We start from the raw sequence: 13,169 nt of genomic DNA, 5'->3' as shown, positions 1-13,169 counted from the left end.
ATAAATAATATGTAATATCTAATATTAAATAATCAATTTAAGCTACTTTTGCTATATGGAGATTTTGAGTGGCATTTCATTTTTTCTTATGGTTATCTCCTATAGTTATCGAATGGCTGTTGTTTATGTATTCTGGAGCTCAGGTGGTTTTTAAGAGGCTTAACTAGTCGCTGTGAAGCTCAGCAGGTCAGTGTCTCGTTTCTGATGTCAGCCATCAGTGTGACTCACCTTACATTTCCTGCCGTCCACCGTCTCCTCGCCAAACTCCTCTCCGATGCGAAAGCTGATTTCAGTGGTGCGTACTGAGGTGGAGGTCTTGATGTAGAACTGCTCTCCGTCCTGTCGGATCTCCACGTGCGGTTTGGCTGCAGCAGCGCCAGCCACTTTCCGGAGCATAGCGTTCACACCTGGGTTGCACGGTTTTAAATATATAAACCAAAATTTTAAGGTAATTAAACTAGCTAAACTAAACTAGCCAACATGCAAAATACAAAGCTGCAATTAAACACAGTTTCTCATTAATTAGTATGTCTAGCACATGTCTTACATGTACAAAATGTACTTTCCCATCGTCGGTGAAGTACATACTTTTAGTGCATTATGTGAAGTATGCTAATTGTAAAGTTGGAAGGAATGAGAAAAAGCTTTCCATTATTTCAAAGTAGAAATACTAAGAACCTTCTGCTACCCTGGACTGTTGTTTTAGCCTTGATTCTAATTTAACATAATTCCAGACTTGCCGTTCTCTTAAATTATAATGTCCTCAAGAGACTTTGTTTCAATTCTCTGCCATCTAAAACTCCACAAATGCTGGAGGATCCCTCAGGATGAATCTGAGGAATTCTGGGAGTGTTTGAAAAGTTTTTGCTCTGGTTTGGACCGTAGCACGGGTTTTACAGAAAGACACGAGCCACCCAAGTTCATCATTTCTCTCTCATTCTGGGTGTTCCTCATTCATCCTGGTATCCAGCTAAGAGAGATTCAGCATTTGTGGTTTGAAACCAGCAACATCTGTGAGAATTTGCCACATTCATATCAGTTTGCAATCAAAAAAAACTCTTATGCAGCTCCTTTGCATCATGCAAAATCAAAAATCTCACAAAATAGTGGAACAGCTGAATCAAGCCAATTTTAAACCTGTCAATTGGTAATAAAAATTCAAAATTAGATATTTTTAATTTCTCCTAGACTGCATTTGCTCTCCTAGGAACAAAATTGAGACATTTTTCATTAAACTCTCCCATTTTTTCATGTGTTCTCTATACTGTTACTGTATGTGAATAATTTATTTTTTGTGACTATTTTGAGACCGTGTTGTTGTAATTACCTAAAATTAAAACAACTTAAAAATAATTATGTATATAAACTTAAAACATTTAAACAAAAATGAGAAATGCTGCCTTGGTGACTAACTGAAATTAAATAAGTTGAAGCTGAAGTACTAAAAAAACAAAAACAACTAATAGTACAATTTACTTTTTACAAAAGCTAAATAGAAATATTTAAATATTAATTAGAAAACTGCTAAAATGACAAAAGCACATAACAAAACTAGTCAAATTAAAACTAAAATTAAAACGAAAACTGAAAATATATTTAAAAAAAAACAGCTAATTTAAAATATGAATAAATAAATAATACTAAAATTGTTACACTGTTTTTGAGACAGAGTTGATACTTGAACTAAGCTTAACAGCTTTGAAAAAGCAATAAAATTGTTCCTCAGCTCAACTGTTAGAGCAAAGTGCTCGCAACGTCACCATAATGGGTTTGATGCCATAGGAGCACACGTATAGATATAATACAATCCTTAATGCAGCTGGCAAATGCATAAATGTCGCACCCTGAGTTTTGCTCCAGACCGGCTGATTTCTTTCCAAACGGTTCTGAGACCTTCCTGTCTTACAGTTAAACAAATCGCTGTGAGTGAATGTATCAGACACAAAGCCCTCAGTTAACTTTAACAGCCACATGACCCACTTTAACCACATCGCCCATCGTGATAAATGTGAATAATCAGCCCTCTCGCATTCTACCGTACGATAACATCTTCCCCGAGAGCCGAATCTATCTGAAGCATCTCTCGATCCTCTCAAGATGTTCTAGCGTGAACGCCTGGAGGCGAGAAGATGAGCGAACGTGATGCACAGCTGAACAGATCAAATTAAATATTACCGAGAGCTTTCAGAAGTTCATCGAAATTCTCACTGCTCTTCATTTTCCAGGTGCCGGCGAAGTTGGGAGGCATTTTGAGCTTCGGATTGTCCTGCTCTGTCTCTCTCTCTTCTCCTCTGGTCCCTCGCTACTCTTGTTCTCCTTTTCTACTCTCTTTGTGATCGTCCGTTCCCTTTTTGTCTTATGTTCTTACTCACCCCGCCCCTCCCCTCTCTGTCTCTTGGTCTGTCTGTCTCTCTATCACTCTCTCGGTCTGTCTATCTCTTTCTCTCTGTCTCTCTCTCTCTCGGTCTGTCTGTCTCTCTCTCTCTCTCTCGGTCTGTCTGTCTCTCTCTCTCTGTGTCTCGCTCTCTCTCTCTCTCTCTCTCTCTTTGTGTCTCTCTCTCTCTCTCTCTCTCAGTCTGTCTCTCTCTCTCTCTCTCGGTCTGTCTGTCTCTCTCTCTCTGTGTCTCGCTCTCTCTCTCTCTCTCTCTCTCTCTTTGTGTCTCTCTCTCTCTCTCTCTCTCAGTCTGTCTCTCTCTCTCTCTCTCGGTCTGTCTGTCTCTCTCTCTCTGTGTCTCGCTCTCTCTCTCTCTCTCTCTCTCTCTCTCTCTCTCTCTCTTGATCTGTCTGTGTCTCTCTCCCGCCCACTGGCATTGCTGTTGTCTCACCGTTCAGACTGCTGCATCAAACAACCTGTTCCAGCATCAGCCACAGAACCATCCACTAATGTTTCTTCCTCACCATGTATTGTGGGTGTGTCTGTGGTTTCCGTACGGGATGCATCACTGTATTGCTGTCCTAATGTGTCCGGTGAACCGTGGCGCACACTCAGGCTCTGATTTTAACACAGATGTTTGTGCAGAAATGCTTCTGCACAGGTGATATGTTTCCAGACTTGAAGTGCTTGTGAAAAAAAGCACTAGATTGCACAGCTTTGCAATGCAACTTTCAGATTTGCATCAATGATCGTTTTAATGAGGCACTTTGTGACTTCACTGCAAAAATCTAAAGTGTATTTTTGCTTTATTTTCCAGTTAAAATACCTAAAAATCCAATCTTTGTCTTGGAAAAATTCAAACAAGATAAAATTCCTCAAGAAGCAATATTGCTTAACATATAAAGACTCTTTTTAGTGATGCATCTTTAATACGGCTGTATTTTTCTTGCTACACTGACAGATTTATTCACTAAAAAAGTGGAACAAGTGAATTTGTGGAAATTCATAATTTATTTTGTTGATGCAGCTTATTGATCATATTTTAAATGATTCATCCATGCATATTTAATTTATTTATTTTTTTAGAACTATTATGTAATATTTTTTTTTGTCATTTTTAATCAAAAACTGTGACGACTCCAACTGATCAACAAACGATGGATAATCAAGTCTCACCCTTTTTCTGTTTGTTTTGTGTTTCGATAATCTGTTTCTCGTTGTACATCACAGTACGGAAGAGAAGATCTGTCACTATTTTCGTATCATCGCAACTTTAAATTGTTTTGGAGATTTTTAGGTATTTTACTGGAAAAAGATTAAATAAAAGTCTTTTTTTTGCAGCATTAAAATCATTGTTCTACTTAATATATTTATATATGTATATATAATATATATATATATGAAATTATCAGTAATCTATTTACACAAAATTACATGGTGCAACTTAAATGGAAGAATTAAATTAGGTCTTAATTAGGTTTGGACACAAGCTTTGTGCTTTGTCCAGCATGAAGATCTTTATATTTCAATTCTAAAGTTTCCTGCCCTCAAAAGTGCTTGAATGAAAATGCAGTTCCCAGAGATAAACATTCCAGTGGCCGTGAAAAGGCTGCCTTAGTCGTTTCTCCCTCTGGTGACTTTATTTCAGCGTATTAAGCCATGAGAAACCAGGAGCGGTCATTTTTCACATGCTTCGAGAGCCTGTGCTGACGCCGCACGCTGAGCTTTTCTTCTTGAAGATGGACACAAATGAACTCCACAACCGCTTAAACGCTAACTGGTTTCCAGAGGGCACATTAAAGGGTTTGCATCTCGAGACAAACTTAGACAAACAAAGAGAGCTTCTTCGTCTCGTTTCATTCTGAAAAACCGAACAAGGGAAAATGAAGAGCTGTTTTGCCAAGAAAACGCACTGGTTTGCGCGAGCACAAAAAGATGATAAAATTAAGCACTAATTACAGCTAAACCCTGATGGTAAATTTAGTCTTTACTGAGTTAAAAGATTAGTCAAAAGCAATTAAAAGCCAAGAGAAAAGAAGGAAGATGCACACAGACCCATGTTAACCCACCATGCAAATGGAAAACAGAAGATTGAGTTTGAGGACTTAATGGTACTCTAAAGTAAAACAACTAATTTTAACTAAAATGTTGCATGTTGTTGCATCATACAAAATGAATTTGTATGATGTAATTTGTTTTGAAACTAAAATTAAATAAAATGAAAAAAAAAAAAGTAGTTATGAAGAACCACCCTAACCCCACACCTAATGCTAACTAAAATAAATTCCGTAAAATTTACGGTAAAAAACCGGCAGCTGTGGTTGCCGGAATTTTACCGTAAAAAATACGGTAGCAACGTTTTAGGTTTTACAGTTTTAACTTAAATTTACAGTTAAATACCGTATTTTCATTAACTGATAAAATGTTAATGTTAATTTACCAACCTATTGAAGTACTGAAATCTGTTTTGTACCTTTGTAATACACTGATAACCACCAAATGCAGGTGGTGATGAGAAAGTCACATGATGAACCAAAGCCCATCACAAGCAGCTTTTAGATAATAACATATATAGAATGTGCACAGTGTCATTCACACAAACGCTAAACACCATCAGGTTTTTACTGTAGCATTTTTACAGTCTTTTACCGTTAAATTCACGGTCATTTTTTACAGTGATAGAAGGAGTAAGCAGATTGTACGATTCATAAAAATGAGTGGCACCAGTTGTGTTTCTATGAAATGAGAGCACAAGTTCGCATTTTGATATGAGAAACATCAAAGTAGTGCCGGTTTCAGTCAGGACCAGTGTTGGGCTCGTTACTCCAAATTATGTAATTTATTATTCGTTACCAGACTAGTTACTCATTTCAGAAGTAATATTATTACTTTACTTATTACTATCTGACAACAGTAATTAGTTACACTACTAGTTACATTACTTTTCCTTCTCGCCACACAGAAGTTGTAATTGTGTATCTTCCCCATAAAATTCTTCTAAAATGTTACAAACAATATATTTCCGCCTCATAATTTGACCAAAATCTACATTGGAATCGCAGTCAGAAGTTATTACAAACACTCAATGGTGATTAATAGTGACTTTTGAGTAAAAGTATTGTATTAATTGTCATGTGTAACGTGAAGCTAATTGTAGCTCTAATTTCTCTGTTACCCAAATATGGTTATACTTCATGAAGTATTTTACCATAAGAAATCACATAAGTTCATAAGACTTTTAATTATAGTAGTATTATATCGGGATCAGAGGGATGTGGGTGGGCAAGCCATGTAATGCCAGAGTAAAGTAATGCCACAACGATCTGTCTTAAGATCACATTTTCTCATGACAAAATCAGTGAATGGCAATATTTCCATCCCCTGAATGTAAGCTTTTCCATATTACAAGCATTCCTGATGCACTGGTGACTTCATGTGCCTGTGCAAGTCGTGACAATTATGAAAATAAATCTAGGAATTATTGGCTTGTTGGATTTCAAATCAGTAGGGGTTGAGGCATCAAAAGTAACTAGCTGTTTTATGGATGGTAACTGTAATAGTATTACTGAAATCTTATTAGTAATTAGTTACACTAATAAAAAGTAATATTACTACAGTAACTAGCTACTGCCCAACACTGGTCAGGACAAGCAAACTGATATACAAACCCGATCTCATGAGAAAACACAACTATTTTACAAGGTGCCAATTGCGTATGAATTTGTACAATGTGATTTGTATGGAAATGTATGATTTTTAGAAAGAAAAAAAAAAGTAAGTATGATGATCCACCCACAACCCCATGCCTTAAGTTAACCCTCGTTGTGGCATAAGCAGATCGTACAAAAATGTACTAATGAGATTGTACAAATTTATACAAATTAGCGGCAGCAGTTTTTTTCAACATATATTTTTTTTTTAACATCTGTGATGCAATACAAGAGACATGAAAGTAGTGCCAGCTTCAGTCAGAACGAGCGAACTGATGATTTTACCATAAAATATATCAAATAAAATAATGATTTTATGGTATATGTAAGGTATTTTAACCACTTATGTACATACCATGGTATATGAATATGTTAATCCAACAGTAACATGATCTATGATACTATAACTTTACTGTGGTACAGTACTCTTTTGTAAGGGGGGCCAGGGTAGTTCTTGTCATGCTGGAATGTGACGATATACAATCAGCTTCTTTTTGCTACCCATTCAGATCGGTAATATTTCGAAACATCATGACAACATGAGGCACATTGCACCTCAAAAGGCATCAGCTGAGAAACTCACTGCTCCAGACATAAAAGGACTACAATCCCACATAGCATATGGACTTCCTTCTGTCCGACTCTCTAACACAGAGGAAAGATCTTTGATTGGACTTTTCTGTAATCAAATGCTGCAGTATGGAGAGAGGTGTCGTAGGCTGTGCTTAAATGTCTTCTGCTTTTCTGTTATGACTCAACACTGTAGCAGCAGAAAGGACTTTTTTTTTTTTGAGTTGGCATAAAAATAGAACAAATATCCATTTGAAAAATATCTTATTTTAGAAACTCTGACAATAACCAAAGCAATAAAAGAGGTCAATCTGATAAAGAGACTGCTTGTATTGCACTCTTTATTTGTATATACAGTTATTAGCCATGCCAATAAAACAAGCTAAATAATTGTTATTATTTTGTTTTCATTTTAATATTTAAATGTATTATAGTTAGCATTTATTTAATTTTGTAAATAATTAATACTTTTTTTTTTTCAGTTTATTATCTTATTTATTTTTTATTTTAAATATTGATAGTATTATTTTATTGCTATCAGTGCTACCTGTTATTTGTATTCATGCTTTAACAATATTGTGTTGTATTGTATTTATTTAGCATATTTATTTAGATTTTTCTATGATTGGTACCTATTATTTTATTAATGGTTTGCTCATATTTATTTATTTATTTAATTTTGTTTTATTATTATTATATTTTCATGCATTTGTTTTATTTAAAATATTTATTTTAAATGCATTATACATGAGAGGTATTTATTTTATTCATTTATAAATGCATTATTTATTATTCTATTATCATATGTGTTTTTTTTTATTTATTTTATTTTATTGGTACTATTATTTCATTACCATCACTAGTACCTGTTATTTGTATGGATGCTTTGATATTATTGTAAATGTTTTTATTTATTTATTTTATAAATAATAAATACATGTATTATATTATTATCATAATTTCTTTCTTTTTTATTTTAAATACTGGTACTATTTTATTACTATCACTGGTATCTGTTATTTGCATTGATTATTTACAATATTGTGTAGAATTATTGTAGTTAGCGTTTAGTCATTATTTATGTATTTAAAAATGTATTATTTATTTGTTTTTTATTTAAATTCTTTATTTTAAATTGATTATACTTAGCATTTTTTTTAATGTTTTTATAAATACATTTATTACTACTACTACTATTTTATTACTATCAATGGCATCTGTCTTTTGTATTGATGCTTTGATAATATTGCATGTAACATGCACGTACAGGGAGGCGGAGTCAGACGGTTGTTCCCATGGTACTTTGCGCGCAGGTGTCATGGCGGCTCTCTAGGCAGCAACAGTGCGGGTGTTTATTATTGTTAATAAATCGCTTTGATTTTTCATGTGATGCATGTAACGAATCTTAAGGATTATCCGACTTTTCCGCGGACGCGCTAAAACCTCTTCAGGACGCGTCGAACGCTCACAGAGGCACTTTATTTAGTCATAAACTAAGCTACGCTAGCAGCTGTGCATAAAGTGCGTTTATAAACTCAGAATAACTCATAATCCAGCTCACACACGCGCTTAGAAACTTTCCATTACAAACAGGTTTTAAAACGAAGACTATGAGCACACAAGTGAGTTCATCTCTAATATGAACACACCCCTGCATGTTTTCTGGCTTATTGTATCTATGGTGATCAGAATAATGATTGTATGTGATATAAATATGTTAATTGTTCTGTTTTTAGTACAGTATTCTATTCAAGCAGGAGCATGGTGAGTACACACACACTTAGTCATCTGTTCTGATTTAGAGGCCAAAAATATTTTTTGGGCAACATATTTGGGCACAGCCAAAGAATCTCTGTGTTTCTGCAGCTCACGAAGATGCCATCTGGACCGCGGCATGGGGTCGCAGCGAGAAGGACGGGTCAGAAACCATCGTGACCGGCTCTTTGGACGACCTGGTAAAAGTGTGGAAATGGTAAATCAGTGAATAAAGTGCAATCAAAGCATCAACTAGTGATTAAAAAAGTGTTTGTTTCTGAACATACGTCACTTGTTGTGATGGCTCGCAGGTCGGATGAAAAGCTGGAGCTGCAGTGGACGCTGGAGGGTCACCAGCTGGGTGTGGTGTCGGTGGACATCAGTCAAAATGGAGCGATTGCCGCCTCCAGCTCTCTTGATGCTCATATTCGGCTCTGGGATCTGGAGACGGGCAAACAGATTAAGTCCATGGACGCAGGCCCAGGTGAGCTGCGAATGTATTTATTTATATTTAAAGATCGCTTTAAATGCGTGAGTGTGACGCAAGGTTATCATTAGCTGAAATAAAATATTTAACATACAAACTAAAAGTTTAAAAATTAACTAAATAAATGTAAACTTGATAATAAAAAAAAAGTATATAGACATAAAAAAGACAGAAAAAATTGCTAAAACTTCAAATTACATTTTTTATGAATTGAATGAAAACATAAAAATATAAAAGTCAAACTCTAGTATATAAATACACTAAAATAACACTGATGAACTCTTTCTATACCATCTGCAGTTGACGCCTGGACGGTTGCCTTTTCTCCTGACTCCAAATACATTGCCACTGGCAGCCATCTAGGGAAGGTCAACATCTTCGGCGTGGAAAGTGGGAAAAAGGAGCACTCGCTGGACACCAGAGGGAAATTCATTCTGAGCATCGCTTACGTAAGAGTCTCTGAGTATCTGAAATAATGCTGCATGGGCAACATTAATCTCATCTGAAGCTAATGGCACTGATGTCTTATTTCTGTCAAACAAAAAACAAAATATTCAGTGGATAGAAGTGTTGGGCTAGAATCATTTTATGCTTTTGTACTGAATTGGATCATTAAAAAAAAAAAAAAAAAAAAAAAAAATATATATATATATATATATATATTTAACCTTTTTTAATATATTATTTTAAAAAATTCTATATAAACTAAAGTTTGGAGTTGGGAAGATTTTACAGTAATATTACAATTTAATTACATTCCTCCAGTCTTCAGTGTCACATGATCCTTCAGAAATCATTCTAATATGCTGATTTGCTGCTCAAGAAACATTTCTGATTATTATCATTTAGGGCTCTGATAAAATATTTTATCAGCAAGAAACGGTTTCTTGAGTGTAATTGATATTATTAAAAAAAGTCTTAATCCAGTAATCAAACCACATATGAAGTATCGAAAAAGTCATGAATATGTATTGGATAAAAATTGTGGGAAATATGTAAATAAGTGTCAGTGTAACAGTCCGCATCAGTGTTCAAAAAGGAACTAATTTCACAAATGACAGTCCAAATTTCATTCACATTACACATTGGAATGAATATTTGAGAAAATGCTGATTTTCCTTATAAAGTTTTCCAAGCCCTAATAATTGTCTCTCTCTCTCTCTAGAGTCCAGATGGAAAGTACTTAGCCAGTGGTGCTATAGACGGAATCATTAATATCTTTGATATTGCGACTGGGAAACTCCTGCACACGCTGGAAGGTGAAAATCGTCTCCCACATGATTCAAGCTGTCTTCAGTTTCCTCTATTAAAACGCTCTGTAGACGTTCTGTCCGTTAGTCTGCTAGATGCATTTAGGGTGATTATGGGTTACGTGAATGCGGTGGAAAAACCTGTTTGCGTCTCTGGCCGTCCCTCAAGGGTCGTAAACTTCAGCTCCTGTCGCAGAGCGACTCCATTTTTCCTCTTTGTCTTCCTGCATCGCTCACCCATCCCTTTCATTTGCTCCAAGTACAGCTGGAAGTAATGTTGAACATTAGATGCAGTTCAGTTTTTATTGTACTACACTAGTGGTCATAAGTTATAATAATTAAGAATTTTTTTTTTTTTTTTTATGTTTTTGGAATAAGTCTCTTATGATCACTACGCTTGCCGCGATAGACGGTGTTGACGGTGTTTATACGTCACTTGCCCACCGCTACACCGACTCCCACCGTCGTTTTGATTTTTTTGTAGTAGCCTAATAAAAATCATTTAGTTAAGTAAAAGAACAGACACTACAATTAAAAACTGAACGCGGCTACTCAATGCAGTGTGCTGAACGTCCCAATTTGGACATTTTCACTTAGGGGTGTACTCACTTTTGTGGCCAGCGGTTTAGACATCAATGGCTGTGTGTTGAGTTATTTTGAGGGGACAGCAAATTTACAGTGTTATACAAGCTGTACACACTACTTTACATCGTAGCAAAGTGTAATTTCTTCAGTGTTGTCACTTGAAAAGATATAAAATATTTACAAAAATGTGAGGGGTCACGTCGATTAACCGGTGGGAAAATTTCCTCACCGTCACAACCCTAATGCTCACCAAGGCTGCATTTATTTGATCAGAAATACAGTAAAAGCAGTAATATTGTGATATATTATTACACTTATATGTGGCAAAAAAAAAAATTTCCAGGAGTCTTTGAGGAATAGAGTTTAAAAGAACAGCATTTATTTGAAATATAAATATTTTGTTACATTTGAAATCATTTTAAAGACTGTTAATTATGAAAGTAATGATGCTGAAAATTCAGCTTTGCACCACAGAAATTAATATTTATATAAAATATATTACAATAGAAAACAATTTTCCATCTATGTACTGTATTTTTGATCAAATAAATGCAGACTTTATTACTGTTTATACCACACTATTTACATACAGACATCTTAAAGGTACAGTAGCCAAACTGGGATTAACAAGAAGACATGCTGTTTTTTTTTTTTTCTTCAGGTCATGCGATGCCTATCAGGTCTCTGACTTTCTCTCCAGACTCTCAGCTGCTGGTAACCGCATCAGATGATGGCTACATCAAGATTTATGACGTGTACGTTGCAAATTTGTGTGCATCTTTCACCTTCCAACATATTTGATTTGAATCTCACGGTCTGGTTGTTTGTGTGTGTCTCACAGACAGCACGCTAACCTGGCCGGCACTCTCAGCGGTCACGGATCCTGGGTGCTGAGCGTGGCCTTTTCACCTGACGACACACACTTCGTGTCCAGGCAAGAGTTGATGCGCTTCAGATGAATAGAAAATGTAAAATGTCGTTTGTGTGTTCTTAACTGTTACTTGTTTCTGTTTTAGTTCGTCTGATAAGAGTGTAAAAGTGTGGGACACAAGCAGCAGGTCATGTGTGAACACATTCTTTGATCATCAGGACCAGGTGAGAGATGTATGACGGTTTCCATAAAAATATAAAGCAGCATAACTGTTTTCAACATTGATAATAATCAGAAATGTTTCTTGAGCAGCAAATCAGCATATTAGAATGATTTGTGAAGGATCATGTGACACTGAAAACTGGAGTCAATTCAGCTTTGTCTAACCCTAATCATAGGAATAAATAACTTTTTCAAATATATTCACATAGAAAAGAGTAAATCGTAATATTTCACATTAATAATGTTTTTACTGTATTGTTGGTTTATAAGCAGATCACGGTTTGTTTTAGTTTCTGAAGGCCATGAATCATGCATGCTCATGTTCAAGTGTGTGTGTGTAGGTTTGGAGTGTGAAGTACAACCCCACAGGCTCCAAAATCGTCTCTGCAGGTGATGACAGAGCCATCCACATTTACGACTGTCCCATGTGAATCTCCACAAAACTACAGCCCCCTGATGAAGCTCTGTAAGAGTCACACACTCTCAAGACCACAGCAAACATGCAAATGCTTTTTTTTTATTGCTAAATTCAACATCTGTATATGGTATTACAAATAAATGTCTTTTTTTTCCTAGTTTATTTTTGTTGTTGTTGCTATTTATCCTGTTCACAATTCACACATTCAATGATCGATGATGTTGCATGACATTTTTAGTTGGATACACATTTTATTATGAGATTTATATTATAGTTTTTTAACTCCTTGATGTTTCCCGTTTTTTTTTCACACGACTTAAGTGCAAACATGGCTTTGCTGATCACTCTCCGCCCTCTACAGGACACCAAATGTTACTGCACCAATTCAGTCCTTGCTTTGGACTGTTATAGCCGACATGTAAAAATGAATTATAATACATAAAGATCCAAAGCAGAACTTGTTTGAATGCTGAACCCTTTGTAGAGCATGTGAGAAAATCTAGAAGAAAAAAAAAATCCCAAATGGTTTCTTTCTTGTTTGGTTCATTTAATTCACTCTTGATTGTGACACTAAGATCCAGTTAGAAACAATCTTATAGAAAAAAATTACTATGGCAGTTATATTTAAAATATGAAGCGCATTTCTAAAACATTTAAACTGGAAAAGTTTTGGCCCCAAAACACTGTTTTTCTGAAGGTTAAAGACACAATATGACAAACCAAAGAAGATTCAATCAGACTGAAATATCATTCTGCAGAACATGATGCTTTCTAACTTTTCTCACAAGGCTTTTCACACCATTGTTTAACCCTGGGTAAAGGCCACTTTTAAAATTAATTGACACGATTTTACAGTCGTTTTTGTACAATAATTTCATAGTAACTACACTTGAAGAGCTTAATATAGAATTAGTACATTTTTATTTA

General features: G+C 35.3%; 2 protein-coding genes across 2 annotated transcripts in view; one reads left to right on the top strand and one right to left on the bottom strand.

The window, feature by feature from the left end:
• Window positions 1–2,390, bottom strand: part of LOC107680155 (cellular retinoic acid-binding protein 1) — a 13,405-nt gene extending 11,015 nt beyond the window's left edge. The window contains exons 1-2 of the mRNA XM_016475938.1: window positions 2,176–2,390; window positions 229–407 (exon numbers count right to left, since the gene is read on the bottom strand). Of these exons, the coding sequence (XP_016331424.1) occupies window positions 229–407; window positions 2,176–2,248 (252 nt within the window). The 5' untranslated portion in view covers window positions 2,249–2,390. The remainder of the gene's footprint in view (window positions 1–228; window positions 408–2,175) is intronic.
• A 5,535-nt stretch (window positions 2,391–7,925) lies between these two features.
• Window positions 7,926–13,158, top strand: LOC107680150 (WD repeat-containing protein 61). The gene is made up of 10 exons (XM_016475934.1): window positions 7,926–8,276; window positions 8,391–8,418; window positions 8,521–8,626; window positions 8,721–8,893; window positions 9,197–9,345; window positions 10,062–10,155; window positions 11,393–11,486; window positions 11,573–11,665; window positions 11,748–11,826; window positions 12,166–13,158. Exons 1-10 carry the CDS (start codon window positions 8,265–8,267, stop codon window positions 12,253–12,255), a joined length of 918 nt encoding a protein of 305 aa, XP_016331420.1. The 5' UTR covers window positions 7,926–8,264; the 3' UTR covers window positions 12,256–13,158.
• Window positions 13,159–13,169: the final 11 nt, after the last annotated feature.

Source organism: Sinocyclocheilus anshuiensis, unplaced genomic scaffold (genome assembly GCF_001515605.1).
Source record: "Sinocyclocheilus anshuiensis isolate Anshui unplaced genomic scaffold, SAMN03320099.WGS_v1.1 scaffold376, whole genome shotgun sequence".
Classification (NCBI taxonomy): domain Eukaryota; kingdom Metazoa; phylum Chordata; class Actinopteri; order Cypriniformes; family Cyprinidae; genus Sinocyclocheilus; species Sinocyclocheilus anshuiensis.
The sequence above is the reverse complement of the archived record's forward strand: the minus strand, read 5'-3'. Positions and strand labels throughout refer to the sequence as shown.

What these genes read in the sequence shown, in the direction of transcription:
- LOC107680150 (XM_016475934.1), top strand. An exon ending in TCTATTCAAGCAGGAGCATG is followed by an intron (nt 8,419 to 8,520) that starts GTGAGTACACAC and finishes GTGTTTCTGCAG; the next exon opens with CTCACGAAGATGCCATCTGG. An exon ending in GACACACACTTCGTGTCCAG is followed by an intron (nt 11,666 to 11,747) that starts GCAAGAGTTGAT and finishes TTTCTGTTTTAG; the next exon opens with TTCGTCTGATAAGAGTGTAA.